General features: G+C 59.3%; 1 protein-coding gene across 3 annotated transcripts in view; it reads right to left on the bottom strand.

Moving 5' to 3' along the window:
- Positions 1-147: 147 nt before the first annotated feature.
- The window catches only part of MAPKBP1 (mitogen-activated protein kinase binding protein 1), a 53,775-nt gene continuing 30,369 nt past the window's right edge, over positions 148-23,553 (bottom strand). The window contains exons 4-32 of one of the 3 annotated variants that reach the window (XM_055131151.1): positions 18,520-18,582; positions 18,334-18,391; positions 16,207-16,377; positions 15,148-15,285; positions 14,143-14,325; positions 13,990-14,007; positions 13,625-13,785; positions 11,680-11,869; positions 10,891-11,037; positions 10,503-10,678; positions 9,253-9,344; positions 8,957-9,082; positions 8,582-8,655; positions 8,315-8,436; positions 8,076-8,151; positions 7,867-7,978; positions 7,628-7,691; positions 7,311-7,445; positions 7,063-7,199; positions 6,903-6,958; positions 5,583-5,807; positions 5,186-5,328; positions 4,924-5,069; positions 4,641-4,823; positions 4,433-4,517; positions 3,918-4,192; positions 3,254-3,766; positions 2,808-2,893; positions 148-2,308 (exon numbers count right to left, since the gene is read on the bottom strand). In XM_055131151.1, coding sequence (XP_054987126.1) covers positions 2,084-2,308; positions 2,808-2,893; positions 3,254-3,766; positions 3,918-4,192; positions 4,433-4,517; positions 4,641-4,823; positions 4,924-5,069; positions 5,186-5,328; positions 5,583-5,807; positions 6,903-6,958; positions 7,063-7,199; positions 7,311-7,445; positions 7,628-7,691; positions 7,867-7,978; positions 8,076-8,151; positions 8,315-8,436; positions 8,582-8,655; positions 8,957-9,082; positions 9,253-9,344; positions 10,503-10,678; positions 10,891-11,037; positions 11,680-11,869; positions 13,625-13,785; positions 13,990-14,007; positions 14,143-14,325; positions 15,148-15,285; positions 16,207-16,377; positions 18,334-18,391; positions 18,520-18,582 — 4,180 coding nt within the window. In that variant the 3' untranslated portion in view covers positions 148-2,083. The remainder of the gene's footprint in view (positions 2,309-2,807; positions 2,894-3,253; positions 3,767-3,917; positions 4,193-4,432; positions 4,518-4,640; positions 4,824-4,923; positions 5,070-5,185; positions 5,329-5,582; positions 5,808-6,902; positions 6,959-7,062; positions 7,200-7,310; positions 7,446-7,627; positions 7,692-7,866; positions 7,979-8,075; positions 8,152-8,314; positions 8,437-8,581; positions 8,656-8,956; positions 9,083-9,252; positions 9,345-10,502; positions 10,679-10,890; positions 11,038-11,679; positions 11,870-13,624; positions 13,786-13,989; positions 14,008-14,142; positions 14,326-15,147; positions 15,286-16,206; positions 16,378-18,333; positions 18,392-18,519; positions 18,583-23,553) is intronic. The other 2 variants (XM_055131153.1, XM_055131152.1) reach the window with 2 other exon arrangements.

Here is a 23,553-nt window from a genome sequence, read left to right as displayed (position 1 = left end):
CAGATCCCGGTCCCGCCCCCGCCCCGCCCACAAATCCCGGCCCCGCCCCCATCAGCCGCCTCCAGCCAGGCCAGCGCTCCAGGGCCGTTGTACCGCGTGCTGCGAGGAGACAGAGCCCTCCTTTGCCTGCTGCACCACGCCGACATCCCAGGGGTTAACAAATGATTGTTTATTGACGAGTTCATACATCAGTACAAACGGACATGGTAAAAAAAACAGCCTCTGCCCCCATGAGACCAGGGGAGGAAGGAAGAGCCCTGGCCTGGACAAAGTATAAAAGTTATAAATAAGGGACTTCAAAACTGGATTCGGGAAAATCTGGGGCTTGGGAGGGGATGGAGGGAGGTGGGGAGAGGGGGCTGCAGCTGCCGATGGCCCCAGACACGCACAGGGGGATGGCACCAGCCAGGTCACAAGGTAACCCCACGCTGGGCTAGGAGGAGGGAAAGGGCTACAGCCTTCTAGATAACCTGAGCTGGAGTGTGGCCCCCTGGGGGGGTGGGGGGGGCAGGCCAGGCTCGCTGAGGTTGGCTGAGAAGGCAGCCCAGGGAGCCAGCCCCGAGTCATCTTTGGAACTGGGAGGGTGGGCAGGCAGAGGAAGCAGACTGGTAACACTCCCGGGTTCCGTTAACGTGTGGCCATGCGGGAGAGGAAAGAGAGGACGACAGGGCGGGCAGCTAACACTCTTAGGGCCGATGCAGGTGGCTGGGTACCTCTCAGAATCCAGTTCTTTAAATCTTAGCCAGAGCCATGCAAAGCCGTGCTGAACCATCCCGGAATCCTGCTCCTCACCTGCGCTCACCCGCTGCATCTCCACCAACCAAGGCCTGTCGGCCCGCCTCACCTCTCCCATGCCAGCTGTCCTGTTCTCTCTCCCCTGCCTTCGGCCACTTACCTGTACCACCTTTCTGATTTGTCTCAGCTCTGCTGCAGCCTCTCCCCTACTGCCCCCCGCCCCCCCCCCCACCTTGTTCCTCTCTGGCTCCGGGACCCTGAGCACCACTGGGGGCCCAGCCCCACCTCTAAGGAGGCCCCTTCTCCCTGAGCCAGGCACCATCTTGGCTATCTCGTACAGAATTCAGTTAGGGTGCTCTGCCCTTGTGCTCCTGGACAAGAGTCCCAGGAGCCGGTGTAAAAGCAGGATGTGAGGAAACCAGGCATACAGCAGCCAAGCATCTGTTCTAGCAACAAACGTGTTTGAAGGGGTGTGCGTGTGAGAGGGGAAGACGGGAGGCAGGGAAGTTAATGAGTGAGCAAGAGTGAGGGAGCAAGAGCAAGGAAGAAACGGGGGGGAAGGAGGGAGGGAGAGAGGGAGAGAGAGAGAGAGAGAGAGAGAGAGAGAGAGAGAGAGAGAGAGAGACTGCATCTGTGGCCGATCTGGAGAAGGTAGGTGGAGCCTGTGGCCGGTGAGGAAGGGCCATCGCCCCTTCTGGGCTTCAGCAGTCAGCTGGGCTAGGGAGGACCAGGGGGTTAGGGGTTAGGACTTCAGGTCTGCCCAGCAAGGTGCTTACTGTCCCGCAGCAATGCCCCACTACTGGCTGGCTCCACGGCCCTGGGGTGGGAGGGGAAGAGGGGTGCAGGGGGAGACAAAGGTTAAGGGCCCTCTTGGGGCAAGCATGGGAGTGGAATGTGGGGCTCAGGACTTGCCAACAATTCAAGCCTCCTGATGGCTGGGAATGCCTTGGGGGTGGGAGAGAACTCTGTCTTTCTGACTGTCAGGAACTGGGGACAAGGGACCAACCCCACTGGCAGCTGGTGTGGGAGGGGAGGGGAGGCGGGGGGAGCAGCTGTGGCCCCCCTGCCCCCCCGCTGGATACCCTGTGTGTGCTCCAGCCGGGAGCTGATCCCTGCAGTAACGTCGAATGGCTTCTAAGGAGAGAGGCCGCCCTCCTCCTCACAGCACCAAGGTGACAAAACTCAAGACCGACCCCTGTGTCAGCCCCGGAGGGGCTGAGGAGGCAGGCGGCCAAGAAGGTGAGGCAACAGTCAGGGAAATAAATTAATAAATACACGGGCCCCCGAGGGACAGCAGCTTCCCCTCTGGGCACTGACAGCCCCGGGGCCGGGCCGTGGGCCTGGTGGCTCAGAGTCTGCGCTCCATGCGCCGCTCTACTGCCCGCAGCAGCAGCTCCGAGTACTGCTCCAGCAGGGCCTGGGTCTGCTCCGCCCCCACCCCGGGGCTCGTGCCCGGGCTGCACAGCAGTGGCCCCGCCAGGGCCTCGAGCTCCTGCCGCATGGACGAGAAGGTATTTCTGAGGAGCTGAGTGATGCGACTTTGCTCTGCGGACGGCGTCTTGCAGCCAGCCACCTGCAAGAGAAGGAGTGGAAGGGCTGTGGACGGGGGTCGCAGGAGGGAGCCCACCTGCTGGCAAGGAGGAGCTGCACAGGCTGAGCTGGGTAGGCGGGCCACACGCCACCTCTGAATCAAGGCGATGCGTGACCCGTCCCCAGCCAGGAACAACCCAACCATGGTGCTCAGCTCAAGAGGCCTGGCCGGGCCTCCAGCACCCACCTAAGGTACCAGGACACTCTGGATTGCTCTCCTGCCAGGGAGTGCTACAGTCTCACTGACTGCAAACTTGTCTCTGTCTGTCTCTCTCTCTTTTGTTTTTTAGGTCACACCCAGTGGTGCTCATTGCCCACTCCTAGCGGTGCTCAGGGAGCACTCTTAGAGGATGGAACCTGGGCTGTCTGCGTGCAAAGCAAGTGCCCTTCCTACCTGCTATACAATGGGCTGGTCCCCAAGCCCAGCTCTCCTAAGCTCCTGGTCACTGAGGAACGCGCGTTCTTCCCGCCCAAACACTCACCAAGTGGTAGAGCCGCAGAGCCTGGCGCATGTTGCCCTGGAGCTCAGCCACCAGTTGCTGGCACTGTTCCAGGCTCACCGCTGCTTCTGGGGGACAGAGAAGACTCCATAAGGCTCAGTGAAGCTGCCCGAGGTCCACCACCCTCTCCATTCGCCCTCCCGAGACCTGCAAGCCCACACTCAGCAGGTCTGGGGGAAGGGACCAGCCCCAACCAGGGAACTGCAGTCCTAATCGGGGAGCCAGCAGATCACCAGGGGCAGGGGCAGTGCATGAAGGTTAGTAAGAGGGTCTCACCATCAGGGGTGTGACTTAGGGACCAAGACAGGAGCAGACAGGATGGAAAAACGCCAGAGGCTGGACGCACAGAAATGGGATGGAGCCAAAGAGCAGCCAACAGAGCCAGGAGAGAGAGGAGGAGTGGGAGGTGAGAGCTGGGGGGCGCGCACCTGAGTCCTGGCTCAGGGACGCCCCGGGCTGGGCGGCTTCCACGGGGCTGCTGGTCTTCTCGGGGGGCAGGGGCTGCGTGCGGGGGCTGTGGGGTGCAGGCTGAGCCTGGCACTCTGTCCTGGGCTTGGGCGCAGCACCCTCAGCTGCCCAGGCCCGCCTCTCAGTGGTGTTGTGGGGCCTCCCCAGGCCCGCCGACTGCTCTGCCTCAGCAGCGGCCCGGCCCCGGGCAGCGGGCGAGAAGGCGGCTAGGGAGGGCCGATCGGGCAGTGGCTTTGGGATGTCCAGGACCAGGTGAGCCCGGCTGGGCAGCGCCAACTTGTTGAGCGGAGAGACTTTGACGGGGGCAGGAACTTGCGGCTCAGAGGCGAGGCTCAGGTTCTCCCCCATGGAGATGCTGCGTGCCATCTTGGCCTTGGAACTGGTGGTGGGGTTCTGGTAGGAGTGGGGCTGGGACAGGCCACCCTGGGGTGCCACTTCCCGCGACAACAAGGGGCCTGGGGGTGGGGCTTCATCTGCAGAGGGCAGAGATGGAGGCTGGTTACCTGGCGATGTCTGGGAGCCAAGCTCCACCCTTCGCAGCTGCTGTGCGACTTCCCCAGGTCGGCATGGACCAGACCCGTGCCCCTCTCCAGCTGCTCCGCTCCCCTCCCGCCCTCCACTCACCCTGGGGCACCAGACTCTGCACCGACTGGGCCTTCTGGAGTCCCCCGAAGGGGCTGCCAGTGGCCACTCTCTTGGGCGTCCAGCTGCTGTCGGGGCTGAGGCGGCGGCGTGGCAGTAACACGGGGGCTGTCTGCTGGGGGCTGCGGTTTCCAGGGCAGGGCTCCACTTCTGGCGGTGCTCCCGGAGGATTGGCACCAGTGCCTCTCGGCGGCTCTCCGGAAGCCAGTGGCACGTGGACTGGTCTGGGCGGGTTGGAGGAGTTGGGGGGCGGTTCCCTACGGGGATGGTATGGGGAGTGGCACAGAGAAGCCTCAGTGTCCCTCCCTGGTAGGTCAGGGGGAAGCTCTGAGAGCAGGAGAGCAGTGCTGGGAGAGGAGCAGGCTGCTGCCCCCAAACTAGGATGCAAAAATACCTTGGCCTGTCCTGCTGGGGCCCTGGGTAGGGAGGCCTGCAGGGAGCTCTGACAGTCAGGGGAGCCAGAGGTCTTGGAAGAGTGGGGTTCTGGGGAGAGGTACCTGACGGGGGGGCTCTGCGCTTGCAGCAGGAACCGCGAGGAGATGCTCCGGGATTCGGTCCGCTCCAGCCCCCTGGCGGGGCCCCCTGCCAGGGCACAGCACGAATGTGGGGAGGCCCCACGCAGGCTCCGCCTCCCCTGGAAGGCTGCCCATGCACCCCCTCCCTGCCAGGCAGAGGCGGGAAGGGCAGGCTGGCCCCCGACCCCACCTGGAGCCGCCCCATTGGCCAGAGTTTCAAAGTGCTGCTTCAGGAACTGCTCCTGGTCCGGGGTCCGGGGGCTCCCCTCCTGCGGCCCATAAGGGCCAGGACCCCCCTCCTCTTCCTCCTCGTCGGGCTCCTCCAGGTCTGAGGGAATGCCATCCACACTCAGGGGCTCCGTGCTCTCCGAGTCTGGGAGCGGGGTGGGGAGAGAAGCACCGCGCTGCACCCCTGCAGCCGGCAGTCCCCGGGGCCCCCCCGCACCCGGCCGTCCCTGTAGCGGGAGCCTCACCTTCGTTGGGGTGCTCGGGGCTCGACAGGCGGCTGCCACTGTAGTCCACGGAGCAGGCGCTGTCGGGGCTGTGCTTCTCCGAGCCCCGGCCACCCACGTAGCCTCTTCCCAGGCTCCCTCGGGACGGGGCCTGCACCTGGAACTCACTGGCGGGCAGGAGCAGCTGTGAGCAGAGGTGGCCCCCCGGGGCTCCTGCCTCCACCCACCCATGAGTGGGGTGGGGGCGGGGCAGGTGGGATGCAGGGGGGAGCAGGGCTCTTGCCTGGTGTCCAGTGTGGGGCTGTCGCTGGGCTCCGGGTAGACAATGCTGTCCTCGCCAGCCGCGGGCTCCAGGTCCTGTGCAAAGACTCCCTCCTCTTGGGACAGCAGCCGAATGATGCGGGAGCAGGAGCAGGGCTGGGAGGCCTGGGAATGGGAGGGGTGTCTGGGTGAGGGGTCTGCATCCTCATTGTGGGGGTGGCTGCCCTCCAAAGCCAGGTCCAACCTATGCTCTGGAGCTTCTGCAGGTGCCCCACCTGCAGCCCCCATGGAACAGCATGAGCACTTCTCCAGGAGCCCCACTCCCTTTGCTTCTCCAACCCTGGCCATGCCCCCCAGAGCCCAGGCACACAGCCAGCCGCAGGGGCGCAGAGGGGCTGCCCGAGACAGAGCAGGCTCACCTGGCCAGCACGGGTGGGCTGAGGCGCCTGTGGCCCATGCTTCCCCAGGGCAGATGGGGCCACGGTGTCCTGCCTGGGGCCCTGACTGAGGGGAGCCATCGTGTCCAGCTGCCGCAGGTCCAGCATGGAGCGCACACTCAGCTCCACACCGGGCTGGGCCCAGCGGCCCCTTCTTCTGGGTCCTTGGGGGGCTGCAGGAGTGGGGTCCAGGAACTCCTCAGTCTCCTGTGTCCGGTGGGGCAGAAGTGACCATGAGCACCCGCCAGCCATGGCGGCAAACCCGCCTCTGTCCCTAGTGGAGGAAGCACTGGCCACTCAGCTCAGCGACCCCCTCGGTAGAGGGACTCTTCTCACCCCGCTTCTGCTTCCATGGAAGCTGAGCATTGCGGACACCACGCAGGGGCTGATGCATGCACCAGTCCTCACGCCCCGGCTGAGAGGACCCACTAGTCTCAGGCTCCACCAGCCACCTCACGCTCCTTCTGAAAGTCCCCAAACTTGGCAGGCAGCCCCAAGTCCAATACCCCCGAGACCTGACCCGGGGCCTGCTCAGCACCCACATCCCCTCCAGGAAAGGGCCGCTGCCCCACCCATGGGGCTCGCTCAGAAAGCCCTGTGTGGTCACTGCTCAGCCTCAGGCCCCTTATGGCTTTACCCCCTGATGGTTCTGCAAGGTCTGAGCTTCCTCCCCACCTGCCTTTAGAACTACAGCGTCAGGTTGCAGGGGCAGACGGGAAAAAGAAAAAAACATAAACTCCAGTGTTGGCCAGGGCAGCAGTACAGTGGGTAGGGCATTTGCCTTGCATGCAGCCAATCTGGGTTCGATCCTCAGCATTCCATATGGTCCCTCTGTGCACTGCCAGGGATAATTACTGAGTGCAGAGCCAGGAGTAACCCCTGAGCATTGCTGGGTGTGACAGAAAAGGGGAAAAAAAAAAAAAAACAAGCCCTAGTGTCTCCAGATTTCTGCTCTTCGGACCTCTGATTTTCTGGCACTTTAGTTCTAGCCCCTTGGTTCAGACACCCCTTTCTATCTCCCTACTCTCCACCTGCTTCTCATTCACATTCACTTGTGGAGTGGGGTCCACACCACAGCCAGGCGCAGGGCTATGTCCCTGGAGGTGGGGGCCCTGGCTCCCCATGAGGGACCCTAACTCAGCCTGGCTGCAGCAAGCGCCCTCCAAAGTCCCATTCTTGAATACAAGGGATGGAGCATGTGGGCAAACCCCATCCCAAATGCTCACTGGACCCAGAGAGCCCTGCTTTCCCCCTGCCTCACCCCTCGGCCTGTCAGGGAGTCTTGTAAGCGCCATCACTCACCCGACTCATCTCCCAGTGCGACAGACTTCGGGGCAGGGCCTGGCCGGGCCCCAGGGCTGCAGAGAGATGACAGTCAGAGGCTCCGTGGGCCCAGGCGCTCCCATTTCCTCAGCCCACTCACCCCACGGTCCGCACGGGGCCCACGCTCAGGCCTACACACCTGGCTCCTTCTTGGTGCCCTTGGCAAGGATGGGCAGAGCTGGGAGCTCCTCTTCTTCGGTCCCCTCGTCTTCTCCCTCTTTGTCACTGTCGGACGACAGAGCGGGCACAGGAGCGAGCACTGACGGGGCCTCGTGGCTGTGTCCAAGACAAGGACAACATGGCAGAGGCAGCTCAGCGGGGAGGCCAGCTCCCGAGGGGCTTAGTGTGGGACACGGGCGCCAGGAGGGCAGGGTGCGCAGTGCTCACCAGCTGGGCCCGGCAGCCTTTTGGGGAGTGGAGGGTCCCTGGGGCTTGCTTCCTCGCTGCCGCTGGCGCAGCTCAGCCAGACGCTGCCTCATACTGATGGTCATCTCGGAGCTCAGACGCCACACGAATACGCAGCTGGGGAAGAGCCACAGTGTCAGGGCAGGAGGGGCCGGGGCTGACCTGGGGTGCCCCCCTCAAGGGCCAGGTGAGACCAGTGATCCCCCCACCCAGTTGGACCTCCTGTGGGGAGAGCAGGGGAGAGCGGGGGCGGGGGGTGTTGTGGGCGCTGGGTCTCCCGGAAGCCAGATTCCGCTCACCTGTCCCCGGACACAGAGATGAGATGTTTGCAGTCATTACTGAATTTCATGCCAGTGACAATCTCTGTGCAGGACAAAGAACACGGCCTTGTCAGTCACCCCGAGTCCCCGGCCAAGGCTCCGTTCCAACAGTGGAGATGGAGCGGGCCAGAAGGCAGGTGAGTCCACTGGCCTCCAAGAGACTGAAAGAAGAAACGGCAGCGCAGTGAGCAGGCGCCAGGGCCGAGGGTGACACTCACCTGAGTGGCCGAACATGGTGGCCACACACTCGCCTGAGGAGAAGTCAAAGATGGAGAGGTTCTTATCAGAGCAGCTGGTGGCAATGTAGATCCCGGAGGGGTCTGTCTGCACCTGAGGAGTGACCCCGCAGCTGGAGGAGGCCGTAGGCACGGCCCCCGCCCAGCCGGCCCAGCTCTCCCGGGCCGCCAGAGCCCGGCCAGGGTCTCACCTTGATGAGAGTGCCGTCCTCCCCCTGGGAGCCCTTGAACAGCTTCTTCTGCTTCCCGCTGCTGATGTTAAAGATCCTGTGAAGAAGCACACGCTGGTCAGCTGAGGCGGCCGCTCCCCCCCACCAGGCTCCCCCCCACACTTAGGGTCCTGGACAGACAGACGTAGGGACCAGATTGCCGAGGACTGACCCCTCAGACACAGGGAATGTGAGCACAGGGCTCGGCAGGGGGTGCCCACCGAATATTTCGGTCCTGGCAGCCGATGGCTGTGTACTTCCAGCTGGGCTCCACGTCCATGTCGTAGAGGGTCGTCTTCCGCACCACGTGGTGTGTCCGTGTAAACTGTACCCCATCTCCGGACTGCAGGCAGGGAGCATGTGGGAAGACCCCATGCCCACAGGCCTCCCCCACCCCAGAGCGCCCTGCAGGGGAGAGGGAGCCCCCAGGGAGGGAGCCCCACACCCCCCGCCAGCCGCTGGCCCACTCGGAAGTGCGGGGCCCTCACCTTCTGGGCTGTGCGGAAATAGATGCTCTTGTCGGCCCCGCAGCTGATCATGCGCACTTTCCCATCGCTGGCCGCTGCAGGGGAAGGTGGGAGATCTCAGCTCTCCCCCTCTCTCGAGGGGGCAGCCTCTTGGTCTCCCCTCCAGGACCCCACAAGGCTGTGACCTCCAGAGACATTAGGAGGGCTTTGCCATTCCCACCCCCCTCCTGCTTAGCCACCCTGGGTGGTGCCAGGCTCCTGGGCAGAGGAACCATGTCCCACCCGTTTCCCAGATGGCCACTATCCCACAACCCAGCAGCAGGGCAGACTCTTCTCATGGGGGCAGGAGGCCAAAGGCAGTGGGTATGTGGATGGGCCTCAGCTGCACCATCCCACCTGCAAATTTGACGGCTGTGATGGAGGACGAGTGCTCGTCCAGTGTCTGCTGCAAACTGTACTCGCGGCCGGCATCCAGCACATGGATCAGCCGGTCCCGGCTCGCAGATGCCAACAGCTTCAGACCTGGGATGGAAACACCCACCCCATCAGCCCATAGCGCAGGCCCCGTGCCGAGCGGAGCCCACCCCCACAGCACACAAGGGAGGGCACTGCCCGCCACTGCACCTGCAAAAAGGCCCCAATCTTCCTGTGGGTTTCAGCCCGAAAGCGCAGCCCGTGCCCTCTACCCATACCTGTGTCAGGCTTCGAGTACTCCAGGCACAGGATCTCGGAGTCATGGGCTTCCACCTTCAACATCTCGCTTAAGGACTGTAGCTCATGCACCCTGCAGAAAGGGGCAGCCGAGCCCGGGGTGAGGAGGGGGTGACGTCACTGCAGGCTATAGGGGAGACTCACGTACCTTATGCACCTCTTCTCCCCCAAATTTTATTTATTTTTTAATGTAGGAGTACTGCTGTTTATTCCTCTCCCCAAACGTTTTGTTTTTTTGAGCCATACCAGGTGATGCTCAGGCATTACTCCTGGCTTTGTGCTCAGGAATCACTCCTGGCAGTGCGTGGGTGGGGGGCCTTATGGGATGCTGGGGATCACTCTCAGGTCAGCAACATGCAAGGCAAGCACCCCACCTGCTGTACTCTCTCTCCAGCCCCAGGATTATTTTTTGTTTTTGTTTTTGTTTTTTGGGTCACACTTGATGGTGTGTGACCATCAAGGATCACTCCTGGCAGGCTCAGGAAACCACATAAGGTGCTGGGGAATCAACCTGGGTCAGCTGTGTGCCCGGCAAGTGCCCTAACTACTGCACCCCAACATCCCAACCTTTTTGTTGTTACTTATCACTAATTCTGAAACTTTCAGACTTCGAGAAAATGACTTAGAGTAGAGACAATGAGCAGAGAGAACTTTCACAATTCCTTCACCCAGTTCTCCCTAATGTAAACACCTCAGGACACTGGCACCAGAACAGTGAAAGGCAGCATGTGAGTTTCACCAGCTTTTCCATGTCCTTTTCCTGGCTCCCAGCTTACCCAGAGCCCAAATCGTACTGAACTGCTATTTCCCCCGGTTTCCTCTGTCTTCCTCTGCTCTCATGACCTTGTCTCCTCTCCCCCACCCCCTGCCGAGGAACAAGCATCTCGACTTGAGTTTGCTTTCTTTATCTCAAAACTGGGCTGAGTTTACAAATGCTGATGAGAATGCCATGGAACAATGTTATGTCCCCATCCTGCCTTCCCTGCATTATGGGCTTTATAATGTTGACAGGCCGCTGCTGAAGCATGATCAGTCAGTTACGGTGGTTTCTGCTGTGCTTTTTCTTGCAAAATTATACAGTAACTTGTTTACAGGATCTTGTTCTCCAATCTTTTTTTTTTTTTTTGTTCTCCAATCTTTTGAGCCAAACTTTCCAAGGGTTTTGGCTTGGGGGCCCCAGCCCTGTGGACTGCACAGATGGCGATGAGCACGCCTCTAGGCCAGGCCTCACCTAAGTGTGCCCACTCGGTCTCCTGAGGCGAGGTGCTGCCCGTTGGGGCTGATACACACAGAGCGGATGCCCACCCGGGGATCCATCAGGGAACTGTCAGCTTTGTCTCCTCCGGGCAGCTCTGTGTCCAGCAGGGCCTGAGTGTTCCCATCCACATAGATGATCTTAATGAGGTCCTAGGGGGGACAGGTCGGGAGAAGGCGGGTGAGGCAGGGCTGACTGTCCAGCTGCAAGGTTGGAGGCGGTCAACCCTGGCCACACAGCCTGGCCAAACAAGAGCTGGGAGATCAAGATCTGAGCTCTAGATCCAGAGAAGGAGGGACCGAGGCTGAGGGCCTGGGGTGCTCCCAAAGTGTGGGGAGGGGGGCCCCAGGACCTCGGGGCTCACATTGCTGAGGATGTTTCGGTGCAGGGTGGACCCATGGACGCCGGAGCTCTCCGTGTTCCACAGGCGGATGGTGTTGTCTGAGGAGCAGGTGATAAAGGAGCTGGGGGGCAGGCAGGCCTGGTTGCTGTCCTTCACTTCAGGGTAAACCTGCAGAGACATGGAACAAAGTCCAATCTCGGGGCTGGAGTCATAGTGTGGCGGGTGGGGCGCTTGCCTTATACATGCCCAACCTGGGCTCGATCCCTGGCACACGGGCATGACCAGGAGGTAAGCCCTGAGCACATCCAAGTGTGGTCCATAAAAAAAACAAACAAACAGACAAAGTCCGGTCTCCAGTTCCGAGTTCCCGTGCGAGAGGCAGCGGGTGGGAGAGGACGGGGCACCCTCGGCAGCTCTGTGAGCACGTTGGGTTATCACACCTGCTTCACAGCTCGGGGAGGCAATTGGCCAAGCACCTGTGAGGTACTTGTGCTTCCCAGCTAGGTCCTCTGACCCGAATCTTGAGCAGTGAGGCGTGTCACACACTCACTTTACTGCTGAGGAAACGGAGACTAGGGCAAGTTCAGGGACATGTCCAAGGCCTCCCAGCCCAGGACCAGGCAGCAGAACAGAGGCAGGGGCGCTCGAGAAGAAGCCTGAGCTGGGTCAGCACTGTCACCCCTGCCTAGCCTCCGGCCCTGGGGGAGGGGCTGCAGACGCACAGGAGGAATGTCAGTGAGACTCGGGGACCCCCCCACTTCAGATGTTCCCATGCTCGCGGGGTATCCTCCGGCAGCCCCCTTCTCTTACCTCCACACTCCACACGCAGGAGGAGTGGTACAGAGCAGAGTACACCTTGCCCACTTTCTTGGGGTCCCGCACATCCCAAACATAAATGCTGTGATCGTTGTAGACACAAGAGAGCCACTGATTCGTCGGATCGAAGGTCAAGGCGATGGTGTCTGGATACCTGGCATTGGTCACACTCGAGAAGAGGCGGCTGTGGGGGCAGAAGAGGGTACACGGTGGTGAGGGGAGAGCTGATGGACGGGGGCACTGAAGGGATAACATAAGAGCCCCCTCCACCCCGCAGGCCTGCACGCAGCTGATTGAGGAAGCAAAGAGTGGGCGCTGCACCTAGCTGGGGCCTGGGGCTCTCCCAACAAACAGACGCTGTCACAGAAAGCCAGCGCCACACACACGGCCACTGCAGCCAATATAGAGCAGAACCAGCACGAGGCCCCACCATGCTGTGTGAACACCGGCTCACTCCGAATCTCTGGGCCAAGCCTGGAAACGCCGCCCCCCACTCCCCCGTCTGCTGGGCTGCGTCCCCTGCAGTGCTCGCCACACGTGTTTCCGCCCCGTCAGAGGCCCAGCATAGCACAGCGCCTGCCTCGCAAACATGGCCAAACCCCTGCTGTCACACACGTGCTAAGTGCAGCCCTGGCAGCACTGCCGCTGGCGATCCGTGACAATGCCAACATGTTCCGGTCAAAGTGGAGCCAGGGCTGTGTGTGAGCACCACCCAAACGGGCACAACCCCCAGCTAGGACAACTAAAACGATGTGAGCAGGATAAAGTGACCCTGGGGAGCACAGGGAAAAGCACCTCGGCAAGCACCACCATCCTCCCAGTCAAGAGCATGTTCCCAAGAGCTCTGTGTGGACACCAAGAGCCCTAGCAAGCACTGTGGTGGTGGGTGTGGGCGGCACAATATAAGCCCCCACCCCAGCACTACAGTTACACCTGTGCTGGCTGGGCCGGAGCAACAGCACAGCAGGGAGGGCACTGGCCTTGCATGTGGCCAGCCTGGGTTCATTCCAGGGACCCCATACAGTCCCCAGAGCACTACCAGGATTAACTCCTGAATCCAGAGCCAAGAGTAAGCGCTGAGCACTGTTAGATGTGGCCCCCAAACAAAACAAAAAACAAGAAATCTCTGCTGGTAAGCCAAAATACATACTTTAAAAAAGAACTAACTGAACCTGGAGTGGTAGCACAGCAGGCAGGGTGCTTAGCTTGCAGGTGACCAACCCAGGTTCAACTGCCGGCACCCCAGATGGTCCCCCAAGCCCATCAATAGTGGTACCTGAGCACAGGGCCAGGAGTAAGCACCACCAGGTATGGCCCCAAAACAAAACAAAACAAAAAACAAAAACTAACAAAACCAACTGGCATGGGACCGGAGCAGTAATACAGTGGTTAGGGAGCTTGTTTTGAACACGCTGACCCGGGTTTGATCCCTGACACTCCATATGGTTCCCCAAACTCTTCCACCAGGAGTGATCCCTGAGAGGGAAGCCAGGAATAAGTCCAGAGTACTGCCAGGATGGTCCCAAACCAACCAACCAAACAAGCAAAATCATACTGGCATCAGACCCTGGTGATCACAACAGTGAAGGGACGGGAGAGGACAAGAGAGAATGGAACCAAACAGAAAACAGTTAATATGGTCAATCACAGACATGTCTGGGGACAACATCCAACCATAACAAAATGTCAACCCTTTGAAGCAACGCTCACGTGCTCAGAGAGGCGAGCCCACGCCCTCTCACAGGCCCTCCTAGCACCCCCTTTCTGAGACACGCCCTAGCCCCCCCAGAGTGAGGCTTCCTTGGCTGCAACAGATAATGTGAGACCCAAATCTATCTAGGGGTGCTCCCGCTCATCTCTGGGGCGATCCCTGAAGCAGAGCCAAGGAAGCTGGGCATAGGGCGAGGCTCCGGGATCGGCTGGGGGGCCCTGGGCTCACCTGGCCTCTGTGACGCTGGCAATGTCCGTGCCCAGGGCGTGCGGCCGGGGCAGGGTGCTGAGAAAATGCAGGTTGGAGGGGTTAAAGAGGCGCACGGTGCCGTCAGCGCAGCCACAGAAGATGTAGTCTTGGCTCACGGAGATGCAGTGGGCCACGGTGGTCTGTGGGCAGAGGGGCACGAGGGTCAGCCTGGCCACCCGCTGCACCCCCCGCCCGCTGGGAAGAAGCCCTCGTGCCAACGACAGGGCCCAGGGGGGCAGGGGGTTGAGAGTGAGCAGCGGCGGCGGCCAAGAGCACCGCGGGAGACAGAGGCCACGAGGAGAGAGGAAGAGCAGAGGCAGAGAGGGGGGCCGGGCCCCACTTACTGTGAAGCTGTCTGTGTTCTGGGCGGGAGAGGAAAGCAGGGAAAGCACAGCAGAGAGAGAGCAGAGAGGCGCCGGTTACCCGGGTCCGGGGACGGGGACCCAGCCTCCCGCCCCCAGAGTCCCCCACAGGCCCGCACAGCTCAGGGCACTTACTCTCAGCTCCACCCACTTGTCCAGCAGCCTGCGGTCGCTGAACTCGCACAGCAGCCCCGAGGACGTGATGCAGAAGGTGCTGTCGGCCTTCTTCCCGCGCCCGCAGGCCACGTCTGTGAACAGGTTGTTGCGCAGCTCCCCCAGCAGCCCCGAGCGGCCCAGCAGCGGCACCGTGGCGTTCACCTGGGGACACACACGCTGCTGCCGCACCACTGAGCCGCCAAGCCCCGGAGCCGGGCCACCCCCAGGGACGGCTGCAGCATGGGCACTCAGGGACCAAGGGTGTGTGCCAAGGGGTGCGGGGGTACTGGGGTGCAGGTGGGAATCTGCATGGGGGGGGCGTGCGTGTATGCTGGACTGGAGTGTGAGTGTGCGAGCACTAGGATGTGTGGGTTGGGGCGTGTGTGTGACTAGGGTGTGTGTTGGGGTGGCATATATATTGGGGGTGCATGTATCCTGGGATGCATGTGAGTCTCTGTGTTGGAGGGGGGGTGTGTTTGGGGTATGTGTGAATCTGTATTAGGGTGGTTTTTAAAAAATATTTCTATTAAAGAGCCATGATTTACAAGGTTACTGATAGCTGCATTTTAGGCATACAGTAATTCAACACCAATCCCTCTGCGGGTGTCAACTTCCCTCTACTAGTGTTCCCCATTCCCTCCCTGCCCAACCCCCATCCCACCCACGTCTGTCAATTTGACAGGCGCGTTACAAAGTTTCAGTGATTGCCACTTAGACCTCATGTCTTCAGTTCTGCTGAGTCTGTTTTGGATATACGGCTCTACTCCTCACTCATATCACTGGGATAACTGAAGCCCCAATGCCTGTTCAACGGTTACTTATTCCCCTCTTCCCACCTTGATTTCATTCCTTCTTTGTCTGTCTCCTCTCTATACACTAGGGCCAAGGATGAGCTAAACATCCCTGTTTTAGGGGGTGGTACTGGGGTGCATGTGTAATGGAGGACGTGCCTGAGCTGCTCCTGGCACTGCCTCAGCCCCTCACCTTTGAGGTCTTGCTGTCATCGAGGTACCAGAATTTGATGTGCCGGTTGCCTGCAGTGACAAAGTAGCTGCAATCTTCAGAGAAGGACACGGCTGTCACCCGGCTGGACACCTTATTAGAGGCCACCACAATGTTTTTCTGGAGGGAGGGAAAGCCAAGAAAGCATCAAGATCTGCTTCTTAGGGCATAAGTAAGAAAATATAGAGGACGGTGGAGAGGTGGATGGGACAAGGGCTTCTGGGTGCCAACAAGAGAGCCCAATGTCTAGAGCACAGGCTTGCAGGGAGCTGGGCTTGAGCACCAGCACCTCATGGTTGCCCAAGTATAGCCTGGACTGACCCCCCAGGACAGGGCCACAAGCAGCCCCTGTCATTGCCAGGTGTGCCTCCAAAATAAAAACTAAGTGTTTACTAGGGCCAGGACGGCTCACAGGGTAGGAGTGCATGCCTGGCACGCAGGCCCAGGTCCAACCCCCAGTACTTTGGGCCTGACCACAGCTCAAACCAGGCCTGAGCATTGACCCATCAGGCCACCAGGGAGCCAAGTATTACCAGCCACAACCCCTGAGCACTACTTAGCTCCCCCCCCACCCCCCCCCCACCCTCGCTGGCAAAAAAGATTTCTTGTCAGGGATGGAACTCAGGAACGAAGCCCTTGCTTCACATGTACGAGGCCCTGGATTCTATCCCTTGGTATGCATGTGTGCGCGCGCACACACACACACACACACACACATACATACACACACACACACATACACACACACACACTGTCCCCCACATTTACTGGTCAGAAAGATAGGAGGGAAGAGAATCCTTTCTAAAAAGGCTGAAGAAAGTCATTTCCTGGGGGTGGGGTGGGAGTGAGGTGGTTCCTCGAAGGCGGCAAGCCAGCCCCTTCCACAGACATGCTGGCCTCACAGCTGCTCTTTTCTGCTTCAGATCATTTCCCAGGAGGAGAACCCTGGTCAGCAGCATGGAGCTCAGGTGGCTGCTTCCTGCCCCATCAGCAGGTTCTCAGACCCCCCGAGGCTGCCGGGCCAGCCCCCAGCCCACTCACCTTCCAGGCCCACACGTTGACGATCATGTCGTGCTGGTAGCCGACGGAGACGATGTACTTGGCACTCGGGGAGAAGGCCACACAGGCCACCCCATACTTATGCTCCTGCAGCTCTGCCACCTGGCTGTGCTCGGCCACATCCCACACGCGCACGGCAGGCATGTGCCCACTCTGCAGAGAGGCAGGGAGTGGGGGTGAGGGCAAAAGCGCTCCCCTCCCCTCTCCTTCCCAGCTACCAGACACGGCTCTGACCAACGGCCCCCGCCGGGAGCCAGGAGCAGGCACACCTGGGCCACACTGGAGGACACAGAACACACATCTGGGGCAGCAAAGGCTGTCGAGGACACACAGCCTCTGCTTGGTTCAGGATCTCTGAGGGCAGGATCTGTGCCTCTGTTCCTGGACCAAGCACCTGGGGGGGTTTATTTTTTTACTTTCAATTTTTTAATTTGAAGGGCACACCTGGCGATGCTCAGGGCTTTATTTCCAGCTCTGCACTCAGGAACTACTCCTGGTTGTGCTCGAGGAGAGATATGGGATGCTGGGGATCGAACCCATGCTGGCCATGTGGAAGGCAAATGCCCTCCCCACTGTGTTATTGCTCAGGGCCTCCTGGGAGGATTTTAAGGGCAGCCAAAATCCTAAGCACCCAACTGCACACCCTTCAACCACAACCACGGCTGCCTCGCAGAGGGGGAGACGTGGAGGAGTTCCACTGGTGCCCAGCAGGGGGCCCCAGGACACCAGGAACGAGATGCACGGTGAGCAGCAGGGGAGCTGGTCAGAGAGGCAAATCTTGACGTAGGGGTCCCAACCTAGACTACAGAATTAAAAGTGGCAGGGGGAGGTGCAGGTCCAGCACTAAGCACTGAATAAGAACTTCAGGTGATTCAGATATACACCAAGACTCAAGAACTCTTTCAAGGCTCATACTGTATAGACACTCATACACATACACTCTCTCTCACACAACAAACACTGTGTACATACACACATACTCATATAACATATATTGCATATGCACATATACATATAATATACGCACACACTCATACAATAAACATTAAATATACACACATTTATACAACATATTGTGTATACAAGTACACATTCATACATTATGTACACACATAGTCCACACGTACACCAACACAATAAACATTGTGTACACATACATACAAATATATATACACTTATATACTACACATTATGTACATATATACAATGGAATACTGCAGCTGTAAGAAAAGATGAAACCCTGCAATTTGCTGCTACATGGATGGGTCTGAAGAGTGCCATGCTGAGTACAGCTAGTCAGGAGAGGCACAGAACGATCATCTTCATATGTAGAATTGAGAAACATAGTAAGGGTGTAACAACTGCCCAAAGGCAACAGAAACTGAGAAGTGGTCTTTAGTAGAACTTGCAAAGGAGAGGGACAGGGGATATTTTATGATTGGGGGACATTGGGACAATGATGGAGGGAAGCAGACACTCTGCTGGAGGGCGAGGTGCTGGATTTGGTTATGCAGGAAACCCTACCACTAAGAGTATTATAGGGGCTGGAGCAATAGCACAGCGGGTAGGGCTTTTGCCTTACAGGAGGCCGACCCGAGTTCAATTCCCAGCATCCTATATGGTCCCCCGAGCACCTCCAGGGGTAATTCCTGAGTGCAGAGCCAGGAGTAACCCCTGTGCATCGCCAGGTGTTACCCCAAAAGGAAGAAAAAAAAAGAGTATCATAAACCATTGCTCTAAAATAAAAATTAAAATAAAATAAATAGGGGCCGGAGCGATAGCACAGCGGGTAGGGCGTTTGCCTTGCACGCGGCCGACCCGGGTTCGATCCCCGGCATCCCATATGGTCCCCCAAGCACCGCCAGGAGTAATTCCTGAGTGCAGAGCCAGGAGTAACCCCTGAGCATCGCTGGGTGTGACCCAAAAAGCAAAAAAAAATAAAATAAAATAAAATAAAATAAATAAAAATTAAATTAAATTTTAAAAAAGCTCCTTTCAAAACTCAGCCAAAACCACGAGGCCAGATGACAGCAGCCCTCTTCCCAGGCCTTGGACCAGCCCCTGCTCCCCACCCATGACCTGCAGAGAACAGCCCCTTCCCTCACTCACCTCACCAGTGACCAAGTACTTGCCATCGGGGGAGAAGGCGAGGGCAGTGATGGTCTTCCTGTAAAGAGAAAGGTCAGCACAGTGGATCTCCAAGCCTGCTCCCCTCTTCCCCCCACGGTGGACCCCAACAGCCCAGGTGGCACAGGGGGCCCAGACTGTGCCCCCTCAGCCCGGGGCCCCACTCACCGGGAGCTGTTGAGGATGTGGTGCTGCTTATGTTTCCTGGGGTTGAACAGCACAACCACGCACCTGAGCAGGGAAGGGACACGCTCAGCACCAATGCGGCGCCAGGGGACTGCCAGGCCATCTGGGAGTCTGGTCACCCAGCACAGTAACCCTCAGCAGCTCCCCGAAAGCAGCAGCGCCATGCATCCCTGAGCAGGAACGCCATCTCTGGCCACAGCCACCCAGGGCGCCGGGACAGGCTGCAGCCCCCACGCAGGACACCACGTGCCCCTGGCAGGCAGCCACGCTCTGAGGTGGGGCACAGCCTCTCACGTGGACGCCCAAGTGCATAGTTGGCAGGGGGCCACCCCCCACGCCCTCTAGTGTTAGAGGAGGAAAGGGGTGACAGCAGAGGGCCCCAAGAACAGGCTCTGTAAGACGAGGCGGGAGGGTCAGAGTGGCCAGCGCCTGAAGTTTCTGCCGTGTCCAAGAAGCCCTGCCCCCAAGGGGATCAGAGGGGACCCCTCTGCACCCCAGGCTCCGAGAAGACAGTTCCGGCAGAGACGGGGGAGTAGCCTCTCCCTCCAGGAGGCAAGACTGGGTGGGGCAGATTCAGACGGACTCCCTGGGGCAGCTCCAGGGGAGAGCACTGCACTAGGAGTAAAGGGCAGGGCGCCTCACTGCCCTCTGCCTCAGGCTTCCTCAGCACTAACCTGGGGGTGGGCGGCAGAGCTCCACCCCTAACCCTGCTTACAGGGAAACCCACAGCACCCTGTATCAGAATCCCACTCTCTGCCAGGAACTGGGAGCAAAGGAAAGTGTGGCCTCAGCCTCAAACCACTCAAAGGTGCAGACTCCCAAGTGGGTTGTGGGGACACCAGGATCTGAGACACCTAATTTTCCCAGGACTTCAGGGCTAAGTCACATCCTCACCTCCAACCCCTCCCCCACATCTTCCTCACATGTTTCTTCTTCCCGCCCCACCCTCCTGTCCTTTTCTTCCTCCTTCCTTTCTCTTTTCTCTCACTGTCACTTTGGGCCTCAGGTTTCCCTTCCGGAATACCATGTCAGAAAGACTTTGAAATATGACCAAGAGGGGCTCTTCAGCATAGAGGTCAAGGCACTTGCCCTGCACGCAGCCAACCTGATTGATCCCTAGCACCACGGATGGTCTCCCCAAACTCCGCCAATACTGATCCCCAAGGAATGGCCGGGTGTGACACTAACCTCCTCCACAAAACAACAAAAAATAGGATGGTTTCCGAAACCTCAAGCCACATCATTCTCCCTTCCCTTTCCCAGTACACACATGCGAACACACACATAGGCACCTGTGCACCCTTGTTAGAGACATCCAGGATACAGGGGTCAGGGTCTTCCAACAAAACTCAGGGAACCTCCGTCCATGAAGGCGCTCGGAGGAAGGGAATTGATTTAAAGATGACCTGGTCCAACCCTTCAGCGAGGACAGAGCCAGGCTTTGCCCCTACAAACCCTCCCGTGTACCTGTCATAGCTGACCCAGCACCCCTGGCCGACAGGTGCCAGGTAGCGTGTAAGACTAAACATCATGCAGGACACCAGCCTCACTTGGTCTAACCACGCCTCCCTGCCCCTCACTTCCCGCTGCTCTCCCTGGAAGGCCTGCACAGGGACAGGGGCCCATTCCCCCACCACAACAGTCCTCCCTGCCTCTTCCATGAGCTGAGCCTACTCCCCTTCCGCTGTCAGTGGCCCCAGAGGCTCACATGCGTCTTCTGGTCTCTCCTACTACCACAATTCTGGGCAGACCCAGGTCCTTCGCAGCTGTCCAGAAGCCATTGCAGTGCAGCTGGAGCGATAGCACAGCGGGTAGGGCGTTTGCCTTGCACGCGGCCGACCCAGATTCGATTTCTAGCATCCCATATGGTCCCCTGAGCACCACCAGGAGTAATTCCTGAGTGCATGAGCCAAGAGAAACCCCTGTGCATCACCGGGTGTAACCCAAAAAGCAAAAAAAAAAAAAAAAAAAACCAACAAAACAACACAGAAGCCACTTCGGGAAGGACAAAGACTGACCCTCAGGTTGCCCAGCCCGTGGCCTCTCTGTCCTCCCTGAGCTGTGGCCCACATGTGCCACAGACAGAGGGATTCTGCACCTCTGGGTCCTTAGGGGCGGTGTTGGGGGACAGCAGGGCAGGGCTGGCTCTGCAGGGGGAGATGAGGGTCAAGTCCATGTTCTGACATTTTGCGGCTTGGGGAGCTCACGGGCAGCTCCTCATACAAGTGGCTAGTTCCTAAGACTTCTATGGAGTTGAAACGGATTTTTCTGACAGGGGCTGGGAGTCCTGCTAATGACACAATTTCTCGCTAGGACTTCTGGGAAGGAAGGCGAAAGGGGACACTCGGCAGTGGGGAATCTGAAATGCTGAGGGGGTGCATCAAGGTTTCGTTTGGAAGAAAGGAGTCTGACGGGTGAGGGACGGTGAGACCAAGATTGTTTGGGGGGGCAACCAAGATGGAGGAGCTGGGGTAAGGCTGGAGGGGAAATATCTGCACCTTCATTCGCTTGAAAGGTGGCGTGGAGTGTGGGGGGACACAGGAGGCGGAGAGCATCTCTGAGTGGCAGCAGGGGCCAGGAGGTCACCCCTGGGGTGGCCGGGAAGCACGCATCAGGCTTCCAGGAACTCTGCAGAAGCTTCCACTTCCTTGAGTAACTATTCTTCACACAAGGGTGCAAATAAGTCACTGTTTACCTAGCACTTTCTAGGTGGCATGCAGCCTGCCTGGCACCTCAGGAGCCTGCTCTGGCCTAATCATCTCCCCCAGTCGCACACCCGTGACGCTGGCACAGGGACCCCTGCTGAAGAGAGGTGGGTGCAGGGCAGGGAGGTCACTGGCTCCAGACTACGCAGCTCACACAGATTGAGTGGCACCCAGTCAGTGTCTGGGAGGGCCCAGAATAGGGGGTGAGATCTGGTCACGTGGCAGGCCTGAGACCAGGCCTTGGAAGAGTGGGCAGAAAGCGAGACACTGAGTGGGGACAGTTGAGAGGGGCCAAGACTTAGGCTGAAGGATCTTGGGGTTAGAACAGGGAGATACACAGTGTATACACACACACACACACATACACACACACACACACAAAAGGATCTGGGGAATTAGAACAGGGAGATACACAGTGTACACACACACATACACACACACACACACAGAGCAAGCAGAGTCAGGACCTCTGGGTGTGAGTCACAAAGGAACACAGACACAGAGCGAGCCTTTAAGCAAGACTTTCTCTTCTAATTATTCAAACCGGGAAAAATTCTACCACAGAGAAAGAGCCCGAGCCAATGGTCACACTCCACCAATGGGGACAACAGTCCGGACGCTGGAGGACAGAAGTCGGCAAAGATATCCAAGGCCACTGGCACCCAGCTTCTTAGTTATTCCAAGAGGATGGGCCTTGAAAACGCTAGTGGGGGCTCTGAGGAGGCAGGCGAGGGTGGGGGGCAGAGGGGAGCCGTGGAGGGGTCAGGGTGAAGGTCTCCCAGTGCTGGCCCGTCTGGCGTGGGGTGTTTTCTCAGGTGCCAGTGCTATGCTGGCTGAGCCCCCAAGAGCCGGGTGGGGTGGAGGCCCAGGTCAGACGGGGAGGCAAGGAGGAGGCAGTGAGGCACAGGCTTTAGCCTGCCTGGGGCTGCTGAAGGGCCAGGCGAGAACTGTCCCCTGTCCGGGGCAGGTCCAGGGGGCCGGCTGCAAGCACTAGGAGAGAAGTGCTCCCCCAGGCACCTCCTGAGGTAGAACCCCAATACATGAAGAGCGGGAGGGTGGGGGAAACAGAGTGTCCAAGCCCTGGAAGGGTCGCCCCCTGGCACCGGCCCCCAGCTTACCTTAGCACAGAGGGCCCGAGTCTGCTCCCCCAAGAACAAGTGAGCTGGGGCCCTGTCCTCGGCTCTGCCCCTGTGTCCTCATCCCAGGCAGGCTGCCCCGGGGAGGTCACTCGCAGGACAGCAGGGTCTGTGCTGGGCTGTGAAGTCCCCACCCTTTGCCGAGTCAGCCAAGGAAAGGGGCTTCAGGCGTCCTCAAACCAGGCCCTCAGAGAAGCCCTGGGTGGGTGGGTAGGTGGGTGTGGGGGAAGGGGGCTTCCCGAGAGGACAGGGAGCCCCCTGAAGAAGATGACCCACCACCCCGAAACTGAGGGGTCCCTGCCCACCTCTGCCCCAGGCGGCCCCATCCCCCACCCCCGCCTGCCCAAGCTGTTTCATTTCCTTTCAGAAAAGTTTGTTTTGGTTTGATATTTGCCTCGAGGCCTCTGGGAGAATTTTCTAAGCTTTGTTTCTGTTCTTGTTTCTAGGATACCTGAGCTGCTTCTCGAGCAACTTGTGCAGCGGGAACAGGAGTGGGGGTGGCGTGGGGCTGAGATCACAGATAGGAAGAGGCCCCGGGCAGGGGGAAGGGCCTGCTCGGGCGCCGGGACTCAGGCGGCCCCCCAGGACCCCCAGCACTGGTGGGAGTTGGAGCACAGAGAAGCTTCCACACCCAGAAAGGGACCATTTGCAAAGAAGAAACTAGGAAACGGAGAAGTCAGGAAGCAGGACAGGGCAAAGCTCAAGCGACTCAGGGGCCTGGATGTGATTGGAGGGGGGGAACCCTACACACCCCACCTGGAAGGACAAGGACTCAGGACTCGGCAGGTGGCCAGGCTGGGAACTGCCCTTCAGCAAAGCACCCGCCCTTCAAGGCGCCAGTGGGGGGGGGGGAGTGGGGAGAAAGAGGGAGCCAGGCAGGGTCAACAGTCCAACACCCCAGGCCTTTCCTGCCCACCGAAGCCAGCCCCAGCCCCACCTCAGCAAGAAAAAACTTGGCTTTCCCAGGCCGGGCAGGCCAAGAGGAATTCCCCCGGGGCGAGGAGCTCACTGGGCTCAGCACCAGAGATCATTCATCAGCGCCTGGGGGAAGGGGGCGGCCACAGGTCCCCTGCACAGAAGCCAGAGGCCCCGCAGCAGGAGACACACACAGCCCAGAACCAGACAGGACTTCCCCTCCACAACCCTGCAAGCCCAGAGAGAGAGATCGATCAGAG

Source organism: Sorex araneus, chromosome 3 (genome assembly GCF_027595985.1).
Source record: "Sorex araneus isolate mSorAra2 chromosome 3, mSorAra2.pri, whole genome shotgun sequence".
Classification (NCBI taxonomy): domain Eukaryota; kingdom Metazoa; phylum Chordata; class Mammalia; order Eulipotyphla; family Soricidae; genus Sorex; species Sorex araneus.
Note: the sequence above shows the minus strand (reverse complement) of the source record. Positions and strands in the feature narration are given on the sequence as shown.